The sequence below is a fragment of the Triturus cristatus genome, chromosome 10 (assembly GCF_964204655.1).
Source record: "Triturus cristatus chromosome 10, aTriCri1.1, whole genome shotgun sequence".
Taxonomy (NCBI): Eukaryota; Metazoa; Chordata; class Amphibia; order Caudata; family Salamandridae; genus Triturus; species Triturus cristatus.
In genome coordinates, this window is record NC_140593.1 from 763,135,351 (window position 1) to 763,158,574 (window position 23,224).

General features: G+C 41.7%; 1 protein-coding gene across 4 annotated transcripts in view; it reads right to left on the reverse strand.

The window, feature by feature from the left end:
• Positions 1-23,224, reverse strand: part of MRTFB (myocardin related transcription factor B) — a 275,157-nt gene that overhangs the window by 172,053 nt on the left and 79,880 nt on the right. For all 4 annotated transcript variants that reach the window (XM_085628295.1, XM_085628294.1, XM_085628293.1 and 1 more), the window contains exon 2: positions 19,886-19,951. In XM_085628295.1, the coding sequence (XP_085484421.1) occupies positions 19,886-19,951 (66 nt within the window). The remainder of the gene's footprint in view (positions 1-19,885; positions 19,952-23,224) is intronic.

Consider the following 23,224-nt stretch of genomic DNA (forward strand, 5'->3'; position numbering starts at 1 on the left):
CTGACTCTCTCCCTGACTGACTCACTAACTAACTGACTCTCTCACTAACTGACTAACTAACTGACTGACTCTCACTCTCTCTCTCTCACTGACTGACTCTCACTGACTAACTGATTCTCTCACTGACTGACTCACTCACTCACTCTCTCACTGACTGACTCTCACTCTCACTGTCTATCTCCCTCTCTCACTGACTGACTCTCTAATGCTCTCTCTCTCACTAACTGACTCTCTCTCTCTCACTGACTGACTCTCTCTCACTCTCTCTCACTGTCTGACTCTCTCTCACTGTCTGACTGACTCTCTCACTGACCGACTGACTCTCTCACTGACCGACTGACTCTCTCACTGACCGACTGACTGACTCTCTCACTCTCTCTTACTGACTGACTGACTCTCTGACTGACTGACTGACGCTCACTCCCCCTCTCACTGACTAACTAACTGATTCTCTCACTGACTGACTGACTAACTAACTAACTGACTCTCTCACTGACTGTTTTACAGGTACTATTTCCCAACCTTCACCCTCCTGTTATTTATGCCCCCATAACAAAAAAAACATAACAAGCAACCATTGGGACAGGCAGAGAGAAGTTGCATTCATTGAAAGGACAAAAAAACGAAAGGCATAATTTATTGTTAATACTTTTTTAATATGGTCGTTCAGTTGTACATAATGCTTCCTTGGTCAATAAGGTAACAAAAATGCTTGTGCACTTCTTTATTATAACTTTTCAGCATGCTGCAGACTTCTGCACAGCACAGCTTAAAGACATAGGCAAAGTCAATATCTCTGGCTAAACACTTATAAGGTCCCAAAGGCGATACCTATTGGCTATGCCAATGCTTGTTTTTTATTGTGTACACTATCCCTTATTGGGCATATGTATCGATTCAAGTATCTTTCATATGCCATAAGTGCATGGGCAATCTGCAAAAAACAAAAACACTTATTACGCATTAAATGCATGGCCCTAGCCCCACTCCTGACCTCATCATTAGCACCAACCTAAACCTATTCCATGGCTCCATCTGATGAGTACCTGCTCATATATTATCCCATGTAAACCACAGGCCCTCAAAATTTACTTGCTGAGAGTTAGAGGAACCTACCCACGTTCTGCACTTTTCCGCGACTTTTTAAATGCACGTACAGCCTGGGGGCCAACATTAAATCACTATCATTTCTTGGAAACAAAGTGTTACGCTGGTTTGTTTTCTGAGGTTTAGCTGCACTCCTTACGCCAATGGCAACTGTGCTCTTCAGGGCTTTAACAAAAGGCAGGTGTGTACTGATTACACTCCTGCACAACAGTGAAATGAATGCACTCAGCGAGCAGAAAATACAGCTCCGGGTGCAATCACAGATTATGCAGCTAATAAAGTGCAGCGTGGGAGCTCTGTCGAGTGCGCTGTGTGCGCGGTACACTGCCGAAGACTTCATTGTGCGGCTCATTTAATTAAACTACACCTGTGATGCGTTTACTTGCAACATTTAATCAAATCATGCTTGCTAACATCTTTTGTCGTTTATAACCTGGATGGGAGAAGGTGTCAAAAGGGAAGGGACTACAAATATTCTTCAAAAAACCCCACGACAATTTCTAATAACCACACTGTGGATACTTTTACAGGTTAGTAAGGCCTGTCTGACCAGAATAGAATGTTTGACAATTGTGTACTTGATTTGATTTCCAAAAAGGTAACAGAACCTAACTGCAATGTTTAAATAAGTACAGACATATTTAAACATTCCCGGTTTATAAAAATAATTGTGAAAAATTATTAGGGGTCGCTGATTCTTTTTTTTTCACTTGGGGGAGGGCGCTGCATTAAAAAGGGGCAGTCATCAGGTAAGTAATTTTTAAATTTTGGCGTCGTGGCTTAATATGAATCCCTGAGGCGCCATTTTTTTTCTTTTCATACTGCTTTGTCCTCAGTCTGATGGTGTCATGGCTGCTGGTTTACCATGATCCATCTGAGGTGGTGAACTTGTCAGACAGATAGGCCGGAGTGCTGGTCGTGATGCCGTTGTAGGTGATGCAGCTGGCACTAAAGATGGTGCGGGCTGGCAAGGGGAGCCAGTGAAGTTCCATCAGAGTCCACCTGCACACACTGGGGCTTATTTATGAGCCCTTGCGTCACTTTTGCGCCACCGGTGCGTAACTTTTTGTGACGCAGCAGCAGAGTAAAAAATGCACCATGTTGCGTCATATTTACAAAGTGACGCATCGAGGTAGATGCGTCACTTTGTAAACCCCTGCGCCACATTATACCTGCGCCAGGTATAATGTATGCAGGGTGGGCATTACGCCGCAAGTATGCCTTGTAGAAGTGACGCAGATTTCACTGTGCCACCTCTAGGACCCAAATGCGTCAATATCTTACGCCTGCCTAACAGCAGGTGTAAGACTGAAGCAGGCACATTTGAAATGAGACTTGCCCATGTGAAATGACCCATTGATGGAGTTGCGTCACTTATGTGACACACTCCAGCAATGCGTCATTTTTGCGCCTATAGATAACGTCAGAAATACTGACGTAACTGTAACTCCTTGCGACATGATGCGTCATACTGTAAATATGGCGCATCCAGCATGTAGCAAGGAGGGTCCAATGAAAAGTGACGCATCGCTGTTTTCACGCAGCGATGCGTCTCTTTTCATAGATGAGGCCCACTGTCTCTAGCTACTAGCTTCACTAGTTACTCTTTCCTATTACAAACTGCAATTCCATTTCCTTCTTGTATCTCTGCCAAAATCCTTGATACCTGCAGATCTGGTCGCAATACATAAATATTTAAAATAAATAAATAGAGAAGAGCATTTACACTGGATTTGTTTGTTTCATCCTGTAATGCATCAGAAAGGAGAGATCGCCTGTGCATATATTTCAAGTCTATGAATAAGTTGCCATATTGCGGTTAAATCATGCTTATAATCAACCACTTTTAAGACACAATAGTTTCCTCTGTGCTCAGCTCGGAATAATGAAATCACAGGTTAGTGGTGTGTAAACATTCTGATGCGATCAAAATACCCGGTGCCTGGAGTAATCTGGATGACATCGCGCTGCAAAAAGAAAGTGAGGCCAGCGCCGAGGAATGCGGGAGGGCGAGGAGGGAGGCGGAAGTGTTGTTGAGGGCCCTGCCATATGGCAAGATTTCCAGGAGTACAGTACTCGTACACCGCACGAAAATCCATGAAAAACATTCAGGACTTAGGCCCATATTATATTTCCTTGGGTAGTGCTTCCATTAACCTGATCTTACCTCTTACTCAATTCCATCCATGAGGGAGCACATCCGTTCGTCTTAGGCCCTGATTCAGAGTGAGCGGGGAAAGGGTGAGGTTCGGCTTCCAATAAAAACCAACACCGGGGTGAGGTGCTTGCTGGATGCAGAAAAGAATCCACATTCAGATTTACATGTGAAATCGGTGCTTTCTCCACCAAATTCCGAAGAATTTAACATGTTTTCTCAGGAAAATTGTGGAGGGTGTGGTGTTGACCACAGTACTTGCTGTTCCAATCCCTGGGCAAAAATGAGTTTGTGGAGGTAGTAGAATTTACTTGCCCACTTGTAATCAGGGCTTTATTCATTCAGCCACAAACGCCACCCCCTCACACCACCCGCAAATAAAACAATAATAAAAACGGGTTTTAAACGAGTCTTGGGGGCGGGTCGAGGAAGTTAGTGGAGGGCACTCCCTTCACTGTGCATGAGGTGTTTGCCTGGCCTTCTCAGTCCAGCCAAACCCCTCATGCGCAGTGAAGCTCTCTCCAGCCTCAGCTGCGTTGCTGTGGCCGGAGAGAGCAGACACAGGCTCCCAGTCTGCCTGGAGCGCAAGTTGCTGGCGCTCAGGCCAATCATCTCATGCAAGAGCAGCTTCAGGATTGGCCGCAGGGTAGGCTGGGAGCCTGTTCCCAGGGCCAGAAGCAGGAAGAGCCAATGCGACGGGAGACGGCAGAGACTTGAAGGTAAGTTTTTGTTTTTATTTGTCCCCGAACCCTCCCCATGTCCCTCCTCCTCACCTTCCTCCTCCGGCCCGGCCCGCCCCCCCACTTTGGTAGCGGACGGGCCGCTATTGCCTTAACCTCCAACACTAGTTCTCACCATGAGATGTTGTGTACAGGAATTCCACTTGCAGCACTTACGTCATCGGTCTGAAAATCGTCTTTTCAACAATATGACTGGACAGCCATTCCATGCATTGCCACGCTCCACCATGATACGGTAAACAACGTTTACCCCGAAACTTTTTCGCCGCTTGGAATCACAACGCGGTCATTACAACGACCGCGTTGTGATTCCGCATACCATTACTCCGCAAGTCGGAGGAACAACTTGCGGAGGGAGGAGGGGGGGGGGGGTAGGTGTTGGATTTAAAATCCAACACCTTCCCTAGTGTCCGCACACACTGGAGTTGGAATAGCAAATTATACTATTCCAACATCCAGCGCCCCCCTCCGCAAGTCGTTGTTCCGACTTGCGGAGTAATGGTATGCGGAATCACAACGCGGTCGTTGTAACAACCACGTTGTGATTCCAAGCGGGGAAAAAGGCGGCGGAATAACGTCGTACATTCCCATGATACAGTTCACACAGGGTTCAGCCTCACCTTCAAGGGAATGGCAGCCAGTTGTGTGGACATGTCCAAAATCTTTTTACAAAGTAGATCTGTTAATGGCTGGATATCTACTTTTTCACAACCATGAAGTTCAATTGATTCGCACTTTCTAAAGGAATCTAAAACATTACCAAGCCAGAGAGTAGAGAAGTGCCAGGGGCCATTATAGATCAGAAGGCACCACGATATGCTGAGCCCCTTAATCTATAAATCTATGCAACAGCCTCTTTTTTTGTATATATCATAGAAGAGACCACATCGAAACACGAGTTCAGGGGAGCTGTAGTTTTCATTGAAATCAGTCCTGGGATCCCCTTATGACTAAAGGTAAATGCAAAGTTACTGTCAATACAATCAACATTGTCGCTTATTTTGCCCCTTTATCTGCCCTAAGAAACCAAAAACTAGTGTGAATGCCAGTATTTGGAGATTCTTCGCTTTTGAGCACCAAACAAGATGCGAGGTATTGCTATGGGGCTCAACTACTCGCATTTGCTTCTAGGGGTTACTGGTGATGTTGCTGCCCATACTGCATGCCACCTAGGACAGCCGAACGCTAACTAATTAACATGAAGTGTAGGAGGGACCATTTGTACCCAGGGCAAAGGTGGAGTGAAGGCCTTAGCTGCATGAATAGTCCTTCCCTCCCTCACCCCTCACCCACCCACAAGTCCAGCCAACTGCTGGCAGTTGAGCAGGCACTTTCCCCTCTACACGTGAGAAGTGGAGGCTCTATGCACATGTCGAGAGGAGACAACTAAATACTGGCAGGGAAAAGTCGAGGCCAGGGGTAAAGTCCCTTGGGCACAAGGTGGAGAGCAACATTCCCAGTGCTCCCTATGTTGTCTCCTGCACAGCCCTGGCCATGCAAACTGGGCACCACAATTAGTAGGTGGAGAAGGAGCTAGAGGGAAGCATTAGTGCAGAGGTTAGCCCATCCCCTAGAACATCCTGGGGCTCCGTGAGGTGCCACACCAGCATTTCAGTCAAAGTTAGAGGCCAAAATAATTTCACAATACAGCCTGGCCTAAATCAGCATGTGACAAAATAAGCATCTAAGATGCCCACCTCACTCCAGGTCATTACAGAGACTGTCTGCAGTCCTGAAGTTTTTACCCACAATTCATACCTTTCATGTGTGTTAGTCTACTTGGTTAAATGGATGCAACATTACACTACAACAACCAGCGCGCACTGGGCTATCACACAAACGTCCAGGACTGGAAAGAATGACCATAATGATTACTCTACAAGTATCAAAATGTTATTGTTTGGAGACAACGTAGAAACATTGTTATGGGGTAGATCCCCACCCACCATTCCAACGCCTGGTACCACGAATGCCTTGAGGGACAGCCGTTTCTGGCAACCCACAATAAAAAACACACATACAGTTGTCAGGTAACTCTTTTGAATATCAGAGCCTGGCCCTCCTCAAAGCTAGATAATTAACAATCGTCAACAACATCGAGATGAATAAAATGCTAGTGGTCACTACAAAAAGGACTTTCAGCAGGTTATGGTGCAACCTTTGCAAAGAAAGAAGGAACAATAACTCCTGGGTCTGACAATAATTCTACAGTACTTTTTGGAAAAAAAATCCTTTCGAGAGTGGAGTACTGCGTTGAGTCCAAGGCTTCTCAGCGTAGGCATTAAACATTAAAGCACTGTCACTTTTATTGTGGATGCAAAACTCCAAGCAGAAATATCACCACCAACTGATAAACACATCTTACTTCCAGTCCTTCAACCGACTTATAGTTCTTGTATAAACATGGAAAAATGCTCAGCTGTAAAATTTGGCTAACCATCTGGATAGTTGTTTTTTTTGCAGTATCTGAATGGAAGTCCTCAACTAAATGTAACAATTGTAGCTCATCGCAGTTTTTTCTCCATTTCTCTTGATATTTTATATTTTTGATATTGACTTAGCCAAGTGGCCTCTCACTCAAGCTTTGTGCTCCCGAACAGAGTCATAGGCTTCTGCTGGAAAAAGGGAGATCCACCCCGACATCCCATCATTTTGATGCCACAGGAAGGTGACAAGTCAGCTTCATCAACTTTATTTCTGTAGGCTGTTGGCTGGTAGCAGTGAAGATGTCTTTTGGGGGTAGAATTGGGTGAGGTGTACCAACATTCACGTGTATAAGCCAGTAAGTCAACAGTATGGGTCCCTTGCACCTCTCCCTGGATGAGTGAGGACCCTGTGCTTGTGTGCTCATGATAATCCTGTGAGTCATGACTAAGTGCATGTTCTCAGATCATTTTGGAAGGCTCAACAGTCTTTGACCAGGGTGGTAGGTATTTTCCCATGCCAAAGTTAGGGATCCCCTTGGCACTGCTGAGCAGTGGTCCAGCAACTAGCTGGAATTCAGCCCCTGTTTCCAGGGCTAGTTGAAGACACAGCATGGTTTATTCAGCGTCTGTAGGACATCTAGGCGACAAACACAGTTTGGGTTTGGGGTTGGAGGCAGTCTTAATTGATTTTCCTATTCAGAGAACCTACCGTGTAACCATTCTTTAGAAGGCCACGGACTGACCTTTATTGGAGTCTCAGGAAGTTCTCAATCAAGTGGAAGACAGGTTTGATCACCATGTGCACAACCCTAATGGACCAGTAACAAGTGGGACATCCTAACATGAAGCACTGATAGTAGCCATTTTTTCCAGTTTCTTCAATTACGGCTGACAGAGTTTGAGTAGAGCGTATTCTGTTCTGCCTGAGTGATTTGTATTTGTTTTTCTTCTTAATTGATTTAGGAAGATTAGGGTTTATTTAACCTTTAAGTAACACTTAGATTTACTTTAAATACTGTCCACCAATCATCTACAGATACTCATTATGTTAAAAATACATAGCATTCTCAGACGGTTGTATGACGGAACCACGCATTCCGTTGTAATGCATGCCCTTACAAAGCGGCAGTTACAATGCGGATGCTATTACCACGCACAATCTTTACCATACATGTTCTCATAACGAATATACCTTTACCACGTATGCCTTTAAAGGCATGATTTGTAAAGGCATATGCATGGTAAAGTTCACCTGTGGTAACAGTACCCGCCACTGCCCCTCCGCCACCCCCCCTCCGACTTAAAACGCTCCAATCATAATCCTGGCCTGAATCCTAAGATCGGGCCCTGCTGCAGCCTCTAGATTCAAAGTCTCCCTACCCCTAAGCCTTTAACACCACTTCTTCCCTCTCCCCCAGCCCTGTAAACCATCTTGCCCTAAGCCCTGAGTCGTAAAACCCGGTCCAACCCTTGTAAACAACCCCGACCCCAGCCCTGATGTTGTAAGTTCCCTAACCAAATCTCATTCTTTGCCAGCCTCCACAAACCCACTACCAACCCCTGTGCCATAAAAGTGTCCCTGGCGCAACATGCCCTGGCCCCCAACCCCCAACAATCCACACCCACAGCCCTGAGCCCTAAAAGCGAATGGTTGCATTTGACTTGTACAGGAGGGATGAGGGCGTAGCAAGTTCCACTGACATGCAGGTCTTTATTTTTAAACGGAAGCAGAAAAGCGAAACATAGGCAAAACTAAACGAAGACCCAAGACTAAAATGTCACTCTGAAGACCGACGTCTGTCCTGCAGAGGGTCTCTAATGTGAGGTAAAGATGCTTACTTATGCCACACATACGCTTTTACCACGCTTATGCCTTTACCAGCACATGCCTTTACCATTCATACCTTTTACAATATAATTTGTTGTAAAGGCATGCGTGGTAAATGCATACTCATTGTAAAATCATGCGTGGTAAAGGCTATGAGTAGTAATGGCAGTCGCGTGGTAAGAGTCGTGTTGTAAATGCATTGCGATGGCTGTTTCCCTTCTCAGACTTCATCTTGTGCAGAAGCTACTTATTTTACAATATAGAAGAGTTTATCTTCTAACATTCTAACTTAGCAGGATGTAATCCAAATTAAGTTGTAAATAGACTTGAGCAGGGTCACATATCTGGATGTTGGCAGACTTGGAATAACTTCACCTGATGCTAGCCATAAATCAGCTGTTGAGCACCCTTCCTGGCAGAGGAAAAATAATTTGTATTCATAGTCAGGGGTATGCCTTTTACTCACGGGTCTGACTGGTTGAGATTTTTTCATTAGTCCAAAGAACGCATTTTGCTTCTTTTAGTTGTTATTTACTAGAATCAGCTACAAAAATCCCTTACACATCAGAGCTATACAATTTTTGATACATCCCCTTATTTTCTGGGACCACCTTTCTGTTACTTAGATACTGTGTTGATGAATGAGAGTAGGAGATGTTTTGACGTTGGGGCCTAAAAGAAACACTGTAAATGGGGATAATGGAGTCATGGATCGGTGACCAAAGACAAAGGGGCATAAGGTAATTTTTGGGAACAGTAGAGATCCTGCAGACTAATAAAAAATACTTCACAATACTAAGTGACTTTTTCGAGCTCCTATGTCCTCACCCTCTCCTATTCTTAAATTGTGGATAAAGTCCACAAAATCTGAAATGGAAGGGTGGAGGAGAAAGGCAGCAAAGCATAATCAACGTGTAAGGCAAACAAGTTTCCTAAGATGTATTGGTCAAATTGCACAGTCTCATATTCTTCTTTTTATTTAACTATTTTGTATAGGACTTCTGATCCATATGGCATTAATACACTTTAAATAAAACAAAGTCTTATGGTATAGAAGAATAAAATGTAGAACAGAATACCAAATTACCAAAAGAAAATCCAAGGGGAATATTTACTAGTCTGGTGGTGCACGGAGGTGCTGCCCTGCGTCACAGGGAAAGTGCAGGAATGCACTGTATTTGTCCAACATGGTGCATTCCTGGCCTTTCCACCTGTGCTGGTGCCGTTTCGGCACCCTAGAGCTTATGTAGGCACCCTTGTACCACGCTGCAAGGGTGCCTGTGTTACAAGCAGGATTGTTTTTGTGCAGGAAAGGGCACTTTCCTGCACAAAACCAATCCACAGAGGAGTTTTCCTCTTTCTATGTGTACTGTAGAATGCAGCACAAATAGAAAGAGGAAAAACACGAGGAGAACTAAACATATTTCTACTTGCTATGCCTCACCGGTGGAGGCGTAAGATTCTGATGCATTCCCAGGTTTAAAAGTCCTTGTAAATCGGAGATGGAATCAAAAACCATGGGAGTTGCATGGGAACACCCACCACAATCCCCATGGAACGCCTCCCTTGCGCAGAGTAAGGCAATGTAGCTATTTGAAAAGCCATTCAAAGCCACGCAAAGAGAGGTTTTCGTTGTGCATTTACCACGTTGCGTGGTGCAAGCAGGACGTAAAGCCCTCACAAATATGCCCTTTAGTGGCATATTTATGGGGATTTGGCATAGAGCAGAAAAGGAAGTCAACTCGTTGCGCTGCGCCAAAGTGAAAGAGCAGGAAAGCGCTGTATCTATGTCAAACGGTGCATTCCTGTCCTTTCCCTCTCCACTAGTCCCAGTTTGCAGCCTACCGTCAACGCAGGTATACTTGCACCATGATGCGTGGGTCCCTGCGTTGCATGCAGGATTGTTTCTGTGAAGGAAGGGCCACCTTCTTGCACAAAGACAATCCTGGGAGGCTTTTTCCTCTTTCTTTGTGTGCTGCAGAATACAGCACACATAGAAAGGGGAAAAAAAAGGAGGAAAAATAATGTTATTTTCCCTCGTTGTGCCTCAGCTGGGGAGGCACAAGGTTTTGGCGCATTCCCAGGTTTACATGGTCTTGGAAATCTGGGGATGATTCAAAATACATGGGTATTGCAAGGGAACCCTTACCGCAACACCCATGGAACGCCTCCCTAGCGCACAGAAAGGAAACTCAATGATTTGCTTGGCCTCCTAAATATGATTTAGTGGTTAGCGCCGCCATTGCGTCACAAAATGTGACACAATGGCGGCACAAGGGGCTTGTAAATATGTCCCTATGTGCTTAACGTATGGGTTAACGTACAATGGTCAAAATAGAGTGTGGCTCTGTATCTTAATTAGTTCTGTAACAATCTGGGTCTGTTTAATATAATTCTGGAGGACGCGAAAAAAGCTCTCTGGAAGAGAGTACCAAAATGATGTTGATGCCCCAATGAAAGCTATCTTGTCCCTTTGAAAAATAGTGTTTAGGACTTTAAGTTTACTAATGCACTGCAAAAGTGATGATCACCAAGAGGGTTGGGATTTAATAAAACAGCTTAAGCTCACAGGAAGGCATATTTGGAACATAAACTCGAACAGCCAGTCAGCTGGTGTTAGATATCCTCAATGAAGCCCTCCCTTATTTTGTACATTCCAATGGCAGCAAAATAGGATTTACGAGAAGTCTACCTGCATGTCTATTCCTGTCAGGTGCTTGCAAAATAACATGAAATTGCAAGCACAGCAGGTGAAAGGGCTGATGCCCATTTTTTAAGGACCAACAACAAAATCTCAACTACTTGTACTGGGACCTGGATGTGGATTTCTTGGCAGCCACCAAAGCATCCAAGGAGTTTGAGGAAAGACACAGATGGGTGAAATGTAGTTTAGCGAATGAGACTAACAAGCTGAGTGAGAGGAAGGAGTGCTGTAAAATTCTTCTCATCCCTTGTAAGAAAGACCAGCCCTTTTGAAAAAATTAAAGGCCTTTTTCTTATCGAGGTGTTAGAAGTTCAAGAACGATGCCTACCAAGGCTAGTCTCGGACTACTAAGATAAGAATGGCCAACATAGTCCTTGATTTTTTTTAAATACCCTAGAAAGTAGATGAGCTGGTGGAAGAAGAAGGCTTATGGAAATATTACCAGTCAGCCAACCAAATGCCTATACCTATAAACATTCGAAAACCTTTGCTAATCAGGATCACCGAAGAACTGCTCCAATTTAGGAAAGAGTTGAATAATGACAAAGAACTCTTTTTCGCAATGCATTAATCATCCACAACGAAGATACCTCTCCTATCACTCGTTGCTTGTCTTTGACCCCATACAGTGTTCCACTACCTGTTGACTAGATTCATGCTATAGAAACACAGTATACATGCGCACACACATACATAACTGAAGGAGAAATGTTTTCAGGTTAGGACCACTTGGTTGAATCTCACTCATTTAGAACTGAACACACTAGATTTGCACTGCTTCAAGTATTGGTCAGCTGAAGAATCATAAGGGCTTTACCCATCCCACCGCAAGTTGATGACCTTGCAATCAGCAGCCTCATGGGACAGCCTGCTACCCATGTTAAGATACCCCTAGGTGACCATGGAGGATAAAATATACCACACTTGGGCATCTTTTGACAGCAGGAGGTTATAGAATTCCCTTTGCAAAGTGCCATTCACTGTGATTTTCTTGGCATTGATCACCCTAAGCAATAGGACACTAGGCCGATCCAGTTCTTGAGACATTGTGTCTCCCTTGCCATACAGGAGGAGAAAGGTTTTCCCTATATTAAAGCTGTCAGTATCACAAAGGCTGAGCTGAGGGGGGTTTGCAGGGAAATACTCTGCATACCTATACTATGCATTTTTTACCCCACATTTTTTTAAACTCATGATTTTACAAAGTATGCCTTTACCATGCATTGTTTATATATATATTTAAACAATGTATGTGTGGAGGGAGAACCACCCATACCCTCGAACTTTCCTTAAGTGCGTGGTAAAGGTATAGGTTGTAAAAGCATATACATTCTAAAAACATGCGTGAAACAAATGCGTGGCAAAGATACAGGGCCATATATAGGAAGCCAAATACCGGTCGGTAACGGCCGATTTTCGGTAAATATCCCGTTACCGACCGGTATTTTGGCTTTTGCTATGTAGGGGGCATATTTCAGGATTCGGTAATTTACCGAATCGGTAAAATTACCGAATCGGTAATTTTACCGATTCGGTAAATACCGAATCCAGAAATGAGATGTAGGTAACACTCAAATGAGTGATGCCTAGGAAAAAGAATTCGGTATTTAGCACCAAATATAGGTTGGTGCTAAATACCGAATACATTGCACAAAGCAATATTTTGCTGTAATCACAGTGCCATGTGGCAGACATACATGCCCTTAGGGCATGTATGTCCGCCACATGTGCACACATGCAGGAATCAGGGGTGCAACAGGGTGTCAATGTGACACCCTGCCACCCTTGAATGTGCTCCCCCCATTACCGATTCGGTATTTACCGATTCGGTAATGGTAACTGGCTTCCCATTGATTCCTATGGGCCTCCTGGCCCATAGGAATCAATGGGAAGGTATGCAGCATTACCAAATCGGTAAATACCGATTCTAAATTACCGACCCTTTCCGAATCGGTAAATATTACCGATTGATTACCTACATCACATTTACCGATTCATAAATACCGAATCGGTAAAATTCGGTATTTATGAGTCGGTAAATGTGAACCTACCTACATATGGCCCACAATGTGGTAAAAACCTTGTTGTTAAGACTGCTTCCTGTTTGCAGAGATCAGAGCGAATGTCATCTTTGTGATCCACGAATCTGATGTCCTGAAATACATCTTTTTCTAACACTTCTGCAGCTGCCTGCGGACCTGGAGCTCCAAAAAAAGGAAATATTTTGATACAGGAGCAGAGGGTGAGCATGAATACCCTCATTTGCAAGTGCTTTCATCAGTATAGAGAAGCACTTCTTTGTTGATTGTATGTTCTTGTGTTCTTTGCCTCTGTTTCTTATGTGTAGGTGAATGGAAGCTGCATTGTATGTGTCACTCAAGGGATTAGATGGATCTGCTCGAGGTACCAGAGGTGTAGCAGGAACTGATGTGGGAACATTGAGCATGAAATTTGTGAAATGTGTATAAATGTTAGCTTGTGCATGAGATATATACAGTAAGGAGCCTCTTGCTACCGAGGTAGATACACCACAGACAGTAATAGAAAATAAGTAAATTAGTTAAAATAAGGGAAGCTAAATTTAGCACATTTTCTTTTAGAATTAAAGGTGAATACATATTCCTGTCCAGGAACTTTATGCATTTTTCTACCAAATGCCTCAACTCTCACAGGATTTCCTGGGCGCCTACTAAATACGTTACAAGTTCGCAATACTTTCATTGCGTACACTTAGGTGTCATTTTATTCTTCAAAATGGATGGTTATTCAAATATAGGATATAAATGTAGAACAATATGAAGAACTATCTACATGCTCTCCCAGGGGGTGCCATATGACGCGCAATCTGATGTGCATATATCATCATTTAAAAAAAGTGTAGCATTTTCCAACAACATTCTGATCTGCAGGAATGGATTTTCTAGCCAAAGGTTTCAGTGGAACAATTTTAGAGACTGAAAAGCAGAAAGTCCTTTGTTGCCAGCAAAGTGTATATATTCTATGTCTATGTTTACACACAAGGCACAGGAAAAGCTTTTGAGATGACCCTGCTGAAGTAGCTTGGAAACAGTGATGCCATAAGGGAAGTAAAGACTTAAGGGCACAAACACACCACAGCTGGCTCACGCTCCTGTGTGGTTTTTGCTGCAGATGTTTTCACACATTAAACAGTCTAATGAATTAAATTGCTTGTATTTTTTCTTTCTACTTGGGATATGTTATTCAAGCTGAAACAATGCTAACTGTCTAAGCAGAAAAATGTAAGAAAAACGAGCCAATAAACCGCCTGCCTGTCATTTTATTTTTGGCAGGAGGCAGAGAGAGCAATATTTCAGTGATGCTTTCTGCCAACAGGAGCACAGGGATGTCAATAGTCACTTATGATAATAGATTATCACATACAACTAGTTACTGTTCTTTATCGTATTACCAGTGAATTCTATAGTCAAAGAAAATACAGGGCAGAAGTACAGTTTACTGGTCACTATATACTTTTTATTTATTTGTCCCTTTTACGATTTACCCCAGAGGTTTTATCTAAAGCCCCTTTTAAAATAACAAAACTTTACCCGGGTTAGACCAGCCCTTTGTTATTTACAAATGTTAAACCCCGAAAGTACATTATTTTTGACTGGTTTTTTAAAATCTGCCTTAAAACTCAGAAACACCAGGGCGAGTTAAATGTCTAGAATTGCTGCTATCATGATATATGTTTTGTGTCTGTTGTTATTAATACATATTTAATACCTGGGTATTTTATCTCTGTACATCAAGTTTTTATTTGTTAATATGCTTTTATGGTTTTTTCTGTTTGAAAAACCGAATAAAGATTTTCTATCTATCTATCTACTGGTTGCAATTTACAACCTGTATTTTTACAACCAATAAAGAATTTTAAGAACAGATCTATGTACTAATGGGTTGGTTCTTATAGTTCTGAATCATACTTGGTCGCAATCTGACCTACTTTACGACTATTTATGAGCAAGTTTGCAAATTGAGACTCAGTATGGTTGAAGGCCATCACAGGGTTGGTGACTTCGTAGGGCAATCAGCTCACCTCAATAAAGTGATACCAAAGGGGTTGATGGACGGAGCGCTTGAGCAAATCAAGCACTCACCCCCAGTCAACCGATCTGGGTTTAATCCATCGTATGCCCAGACGTGGGCCCCTTGCTCACTTTGCCACTGGATTCAAGCTAGCCTGGCTGATGAGGGTTATGAACCCAAAACCGGTCCCAGGATGCTTGTTTCTGGTCCAGGGAAGACATGGCTTGGCAGTTCGGGCTGGACTGTTCCCATGAGGCACAGGGTCAGACTGATTTGCATATGGCCATGTCTGAACTGGGGTGGTGGAGTGAGCTAAAGAATGATGATGGATTAAACCCAGATCAGTTGACTGGGGGCGAATGTTTGATTTGCTCAAGCGCTCCGTCCATCATCCCCTTTGGTATCAATAAAGTAAGCTTTTTTAATGCAGCCTGTTTTCCTTAAAGAAAACAAGGCTGTGTTTTAAATAAAAAAGCTTACATTTTAGGTTTTTTTTGTTTTGAGAGTTTGCAGGCCTACTTCAACTTGGGAGTTAGTAACCTTTCAATGGTTTAAAACCGGTATTTCTGTCCTAAACCATTAATATATATGGATAGGAATCGTTAGGTACATGGGATGCCTACAACACGCACCTTCTATATAAGCAATTACTTATCCATTTTGTAAACCTACTTTAGGAGTCGGTAAAACGTTAATGACTCCTAAAATGTGTTTATTACATTGCTAAAAGCAGTTTTTTGATAGTATACTCATTTTAGATTTGTATTGATTTAAGAGAAGTATAATACAGGGGAGAGCGTATTGTAGGGCCAGATGTACAAAGCAGTTTTTTGGTCACAAACGCTCCGATTCGAAGTATTATACAATTTTTAAATCAATACAAATGTACACCAAGTATACTAAATAATAAACTCCTTCTATTGAATATATGTCTCAGGAAATGTTCAGAGTAAGCAATAAACTCTTTGTAAATGTATAACTGGTAGAATTTTTTCGTGAGGAAAAACTAAATTCAGCGTTAAAAAACAATTAGAAATAATGCATGCTTTTAAAGGTTGTAATCATTAGGTTTTGTAAATAAAGTGCCTCTATCCACAAAAAAGTATGTCCAACAGTAAGTCTCCCACAATATCATTTTAAGAAATAACATTTTCATTGGAAGTTAAAATGAAGTTAAACAAAAATACTATTAATGATGGGATTTAGTATGTACTATAGATTAAATGCCCACACATACAAAACTAAGAGCCTGACGTATGGATTTGTGACTGAGTAAAGTTCGTTAGGGTTGCAGAGAACATTACCAACTGCCAAATGTAGTTCTGACCACTGAACCATTGGTCTTCTCCGTACATTGAAAGGAACAATGTGACAGAAGTTCCTTTCATATACAAAAAATTTGATGGATGGCTGCTGTCAGTTTTAATGGCAGTTCACCAACATTTCCAGATTTTTCTTTTCAGAAACAAAATCCAAAAACTGAGTGTTGCCATCATTTTAAATATACAGTAGTCTTTAGGAAACTAAGAACTTTCAGAACATAAGTCTATGGTACAATCTGTAAAGATTTTTGTTTAACTTGGAAACAAAAGCTTCCACAGAATGTATTCTCCTACGTACTTCGTCCACTGGTTCAGACATGAATATTGTTAATAGGAACAAGATAACATTCTTGCAGTTAAGAAACTGGTCCAAGCTTAAATATCCCAAACCACTAGACAACAGACCATGGTAGAATTAGCAGAAGAAAGGAAGGAATAGTGTTGTCACTGTTACAAGAAACCTTGCGGGTGCTCAAGCACCCACAATGACCAAAATGTCTTATTGAATAAAGAGATTGTGTTTGAATTGATTGATTGATTGATGTACTTATAGAGCGCAGCTATCACCCTACGGGCATCTTGGCGCTTGCATTGGGAACCCGTCCTGGTTTTTCCCTGTAAGATAACCCGTACTGGGCATCCCCAAGGTGAAAGCCAGGCATCCCGCCGCGGGGGGCCGTTGTAGAGATTAAGCAGGCTTGTTGCCCAGAGCTGCATAGTGTGAACTCGTGCTTAGAGTGGGCACCGAAGCGAGAATTATCGAGTCCGTGGACAATTGGGCTCTGGACCCTGCCGCGTCGGGAATCGAACCCAGGTCCTGGGTCTGATCTCTGCTTTAGGGTATGCCTCCTCTAACCAGTGAGCTACACTTCTCCATGATAAGTGGAAATTGTGATGTTAAATTAACCTCAACAAGGCAAACTAATGCTAGACAATTCAAAGATATCATCCCGTGTAAACTCGTACTCTCGTAAAAAATGGAAGCAATGGGTTACCACAAGCGATTGGCGTGGAAATATCTAATACAGGTGTGAAGTGAAGATTAGCAAATAGCTACAGTGTGTTAATTTACTAAACAGTTACCATCTTATTTGATGGAGCTCTAATTGTAGGGTGTCATAAGACAGAACGAAGGAACCTAACACCTATGGAATTTTCAGCAGCTAGCATCACGGATGCAGAGCGGTTTCGAAATGATGGTAGGAAGCAGAAAGTGGTAACCCTCAAATAAAATGTATGAAATATGCCTGATCATAACTCAGCAGAAATCTATGAGAAAATGAAACACAGACAATATTGTGACTGGTGAAGAGGACAGTATTGCACAATCTCACTCATGATGTACATTATTTATTACAAAATGAAGTCATGGCCATTGGTGTGTTTGATTTTACTCAAGTTATTAAACTGGCTTAGCTTTTATGTAACTCTGAAGATAAGTAGTTTATAAAATATGATAGTGTTTTATGGCAGCTCGTGCATGCATATGTATGTGCTCACTGTCTATTATTGCACACAGGATTTACATCATAGGTACTCATAAACATTTACCAAAGGCCAAAATGTTTGGTCTGTGGTGTGACAAAGGGCCACATTAATGTCAGCAGGGTGGCTGTCGGGAGGGGGGAGGAGTGTATAAGGTCGATGTAGGGGAAGTGAAGCATGTTCATCTAGTGGCCGAATTGCACAATGTGAAACCACGAAACCTTGGATCAATCCCAGCTTCCCCACTTGACCAAATTGTGTGATCCTAGCCAATTGTTTTATTTCGCTTTCCCTCCTTTTTCTTCATTATGACATATCAGAGAATCTTGAAATACATGACTTCTGGATGTTTGCTGTACTAAACCTTCTCCTGTGTTTGATTTAATATGCTACAATGCTGTCCATGTATAATAGCAACCTAGGTTACCCAAAGGGTGCACATAACAACTGAAACAATTCACTATTAGAAACAATTCACTATTGCCATTGTTGTCAGGGTGCGTGGAAGCCTGAATGTTTCTAAAATCATGTTTGATAACTTCAAAAAAATACTACTCAATGCACTGATCTGATGTACTAAGGTGAAAAGGTTCTGCATGTTAATAAAATACACTTTTTAACTTTCAAAGAGACATAACCATGCTTTTATATTTTAGTTGCAAGATGTCTTTCAAAATGGAGGTATTACTAAAGTTAAGCAGTGCAGGACACCCCAGTTACTTCCTTTCTTTAACTTCATTTAACCTGTAAAAAAAGGCTTGCTCATTTATTTAATATCTGTATAACAGTGCTGAGTCGAGTGAACATCAGCCCAGTGCTGGTGTTGACCATGGAGCCCGATGTAAAGGTCGGGAGGGCCATACCTTAAATATCACCAATTTATATGGTTAGCAAGAGCTATCACAAATTTAAATGTCAAATTATTGTAATTAATTTAACATTAATTCCAGTGGGGTGTAATTCCCTGCCTTTTTTGTCTTTTTGAGGGGAAACAACCTTTACTACGCGGTTTTTACACCGCAAAAGCATCACAACGTGGTTGTTACATCGACCACATTGTTACCAAGCAGTGCCATTACCAGGGAAGTTGTTACAACGACTTGCGCTAGATGGCGCTCTAGACTAAGGAATGGTATGAATTACTATTCCAACACCTTCCCTAGTGTTGCATACACTAGAGTTGCAATAGTAAATATTATTCCTAAATCCAGCACGCCATCAAGCGCAAGTCGTTGTAACGACTTGCGTTGTAGTGGCAATGCGTGGTAACAACGTGGTCGATGTAACGACCGCATTGTGATGGTATTGCGGTGTAAAAACCACGTAGTAAAAGTATATATTCATTTTTGAGGAAGTGTCCCACAATAACGGTTTTTATCCATGTGTGGTGCTTGACATACCTAAGTCTGTGCTGGGGTACAATTACACATGTTTTGTGCTTCGTAATTTTGAATTGCAGTGCTCTTACTGTTTTGTCGGTGTGTGTTTTGTATTAGGAAGTCCCTCCCAAACCTCTCCTTAAATTTCCATAAACCACACCAATTTTTGAATAGTTATTCCCTGATTTCCCACTACTCCTGATGGCCGCTCTCACATTTATCATATACCTATGTGACTAGATATCACCACCACCATGGTGGAGAGGTCCATACAGGAAAGATAAGAGAGGTGGAGGAATGGATGAAGAGATCTCTGGCCACAGGTTTGTGAATTACATTTTGTAATACATGAGTTCTACTGGAGTACTGCTTTATGTAGTACAAAATGCAGTTTGTGAATCAGGCCAAACAGCTCCAAATGACTACTGAAGACTTTTCACAATCAGCATATTACGTCTAACATATTTATTGTGAAGAAGGTTTACTCCTTCCTCCTTCTCCCATACTCTCCTCTAACATAAGGTCGATGTAAGATTAAAAAAACATCCGCACTGTCGATCAATGTCTAACAAGAATTAAAAAGTATTTCTTCCAAATGAGACTGCCTCCACAGACATTTTACACCACAACATGTAACATAAAAACAGAGAGCTGGCAGCAGATGCCATTCTACATATAAATAGTCTCACGTGGCATGATGCCCTGGTCCACCAGCTGTTCTCTGGTCCGTCGTTGCTGCAGTCTCAGCTGAAGAACTGTGGAAAAATAGAACAACAATTTAGATTGTGGAAATTTGATTTTTGATCAGACAAAACTAAAGATTCTAACATCAAACATGATCTACCAAGCATCCATAATATTTTAAGCATGGGTAACACCCACAAGTCAAAGAAAAGATATTCATGCGAGTCTACCCTGTGCACAATGTGGTTTCTGATAAACCGAAAGTCAAAAAGCGCAATGGAAAGCATGAGTAATTGCTATTTGTTCCATTATAATTATATTACAATTGGTATTTACTGTGCCAAGCAACACAAAATTAAATATCAAAAAACACATTTTAAATTCACATCTTGTGCATCGGATCTTGAGTTTCTCCTGTAAAATCTCAACACATTTTAACTTGAATTGTATAGGACAAATGTTATGACGTCAGAGCGGAGTTCTGATGGCGTTAACAAAGAAAGCAATCGCCTGGTTAACGTGGCTTGAATTAGTCCAAGAGCCCATATACATAATGCACATTCACATACACACCTAATATGCATAATTTGGACGCAGATTCATAAAAGATTATCGAAATGCAGACCCGATACTAAGTACAAGAGGTTAGTATTTTCTTCTGAAAGTGTCATCATCAGTGCCCCATGTGATTATGGAAAGATATCCAATAAACTTGACAAGTACCAGAAGACTAACTGCCACCCGCAGGCTAACTTAAATCCATGAATCAGTTTGATAATGTGGCAACTTATAAGCGATTTCCAGACCCTCGACTTCCTCCACACTCTGGTCTTAGGAGCAGGCAAACTAACACCATAAGGCCAATATTCTATGGTCATAGGCAGATTAACAGCAGAATCCAAAGACGAAACTCAGTTATTGTTCTCTAGTCAGGCACACTTTCCAAATGCTCACAGTCGCATCCGCACACTAAACACCTGTGAGATGGCATATATTCTTCACTGTTCTAGACAGACATAATCATGTAGATGGCCACTCAGGCATACCTACCCTTCCTTTGTTTGTGGCTGTCTAGAGGGACGGAAGGAAGCCAGCTGTCACCTACCTCAGACATGTATTCTAGAGACAGGCAGAAGACACCAAATGATTTAAGTAAGAAAATGCCAACTTTCTAATAACTTTCTAATAGTGGCATTGCAGGAACTGTAATCTAAAAACCTAGTTCGCTAGAAGATGTGTTTTTAAATTATGAGTACATAGACACCAAATTTGGTTTTCCTATCTTTTCCCAATTGGAAGCTATACTTATAAAATATTACAAGGCAGCTCCACTGTTATCCTAAGGGAGAGATAGGCCGTGCAGTAGTGAAACACAAAATTAAGAGTATTTCACTACCAGGGCATGTAAAACTTAAATGTACATGTCCTACCTTTTAAATACACTGCACCCTGCCAATGGGCTGTTCAGGGCCTACTCTAGAGGAAACTTATGTGTAATAAAAAGGAAGATTTGGGCCTGACAAGTAGGTTAACTACTCATGGAGACAGGCACTACTACTTGGCTAAGGGAGGAAAATTCCAACTTTCTAAACGTGGTATTTACAAAACTGCAATTTAAAATCCAAACCCTCCATAAGTTAGAATTTTAAATTGTGATTCCAGAAACACCAAGCCTGGACGGGTTACCTGTTCCTATTTGGAAATTATGGTTATAAAATGTAATGAGGTTCTTCTATGGGAATGGTAGGCCTTGCAGTAGTGAAAAATGAATTTAAGAAGTTTTCACTACCAGGACATGTAAACTTAAAAGTACATGTCCTACTTTTTAAATACACTGCACCCGTCTCTTGGAGCTGCCCAGGGCCTACCTTAGTGGTGACTTATATGTATTCGAAAGGAAGGTTTTGGCCTGGTAAAAGGTTTACTTTGCCAGGCTGAAATTGTAGTTTAAAACTGCACACACAGGGTGCAATAGCAGGCCTGAGATATGTTTAAAGTGCTACTTAAGTGGGTGCACAGTCAGCGCTGCAGACTCACAAGTAGCATTTAATTTATAGGCCCTGGGTATATTTAGTAGACTTATAGGTAAATTAAATATGCCAATTGGGTATAAGTCAATGTTACCATGTTTAGAGGAGTGAGCAGAAGCACTTTAGCACTGGTACAATAGTTAAGTGCACAGAGTCCTAAGGCCAACAGAAATGAATTGAGCAAAAATGGAGGAGTGAAGGCAAAACGTTTGGGGATGACCCTGCAGAAAAGGCCAAGTCCAACACTGTGTCTTGCGGTAAGCAAATGCAAAATATAAATGACACAACTATAGATCATGGGATGAAGATGGCTAGCTGAAAGCCCCTGTAAATATGTATGTATTTATTTGAGACTTTGTTGGACTATCCAAAGGTCTTGGCTAACACCGGACCTAGAAAAGGTAGTATTGTTAAAGGTTATAAGAAATGATTAGAGGTGACCTCCTTTCCACTGGCATAAAAAAGAGTACTCATCTCTGCTTTCCCCACAGGATTTTGAGTAACGATATGAAAATGATGTCTGAAAAAATCATGTATTTAAATGAAGCTCATGACATAGATTCAGCGTAGGGATATCAGCAAAAAATGTATATGATACTCTACAATGGAAATAAAATCTATACAAATTTAATTCTTTGAAGTTATGCCAAAAAGGCTTGACTCTGTAAACCAGTGCAGCAAAATAAAACCAATGCAAAATGCATCAAGAAATGCCAATTTAGAGACTTCTTTAGAACCGAAAACAAAGTCAGAACAAAGTCCAATTAAATTCAGAACAAATTCCAAATAATTGAGAAGAGGATAAACAGAAACACTGACACCATCAGCACAAAACTAGTGATGTGCGAAATTTCAAATTTCTTCTGTAAAATACGTTTAATTTTCAAAAATTACACTAGCATTTGAAATACAGTTTGCCAGTGTCTGGAGTAACCTTTCTACATGAGGGTGTACCTTGCACAATGAAGTCACCAGAGGGAGGTTAGTTTGAGGAGCAAATTTCTGTTTCTAAGAGAAAATGTCTAAGCGAGACATCAACCAGTCTCAGGGCAAAAATGGAGCACATTTGGCATACCACAAAATTCAAGAACTACTCAAGATCACAATGGTGTAATAAAAAAATTCTCACAGGCCTAAACAAACCATCCCTATAGGAGAAAAGTGGGATTATTCATTTATTTATTTGTAGAGTTTTATATAGTGCGAACTTGACGTGAAGACATCAGAGCGCTTCACAGTGTTTGTTTGCATAGTAGTAGTTATGTGGTTTACATATTAGGGCAGACACGAAGGCAAAATAGCACCACGTTAACG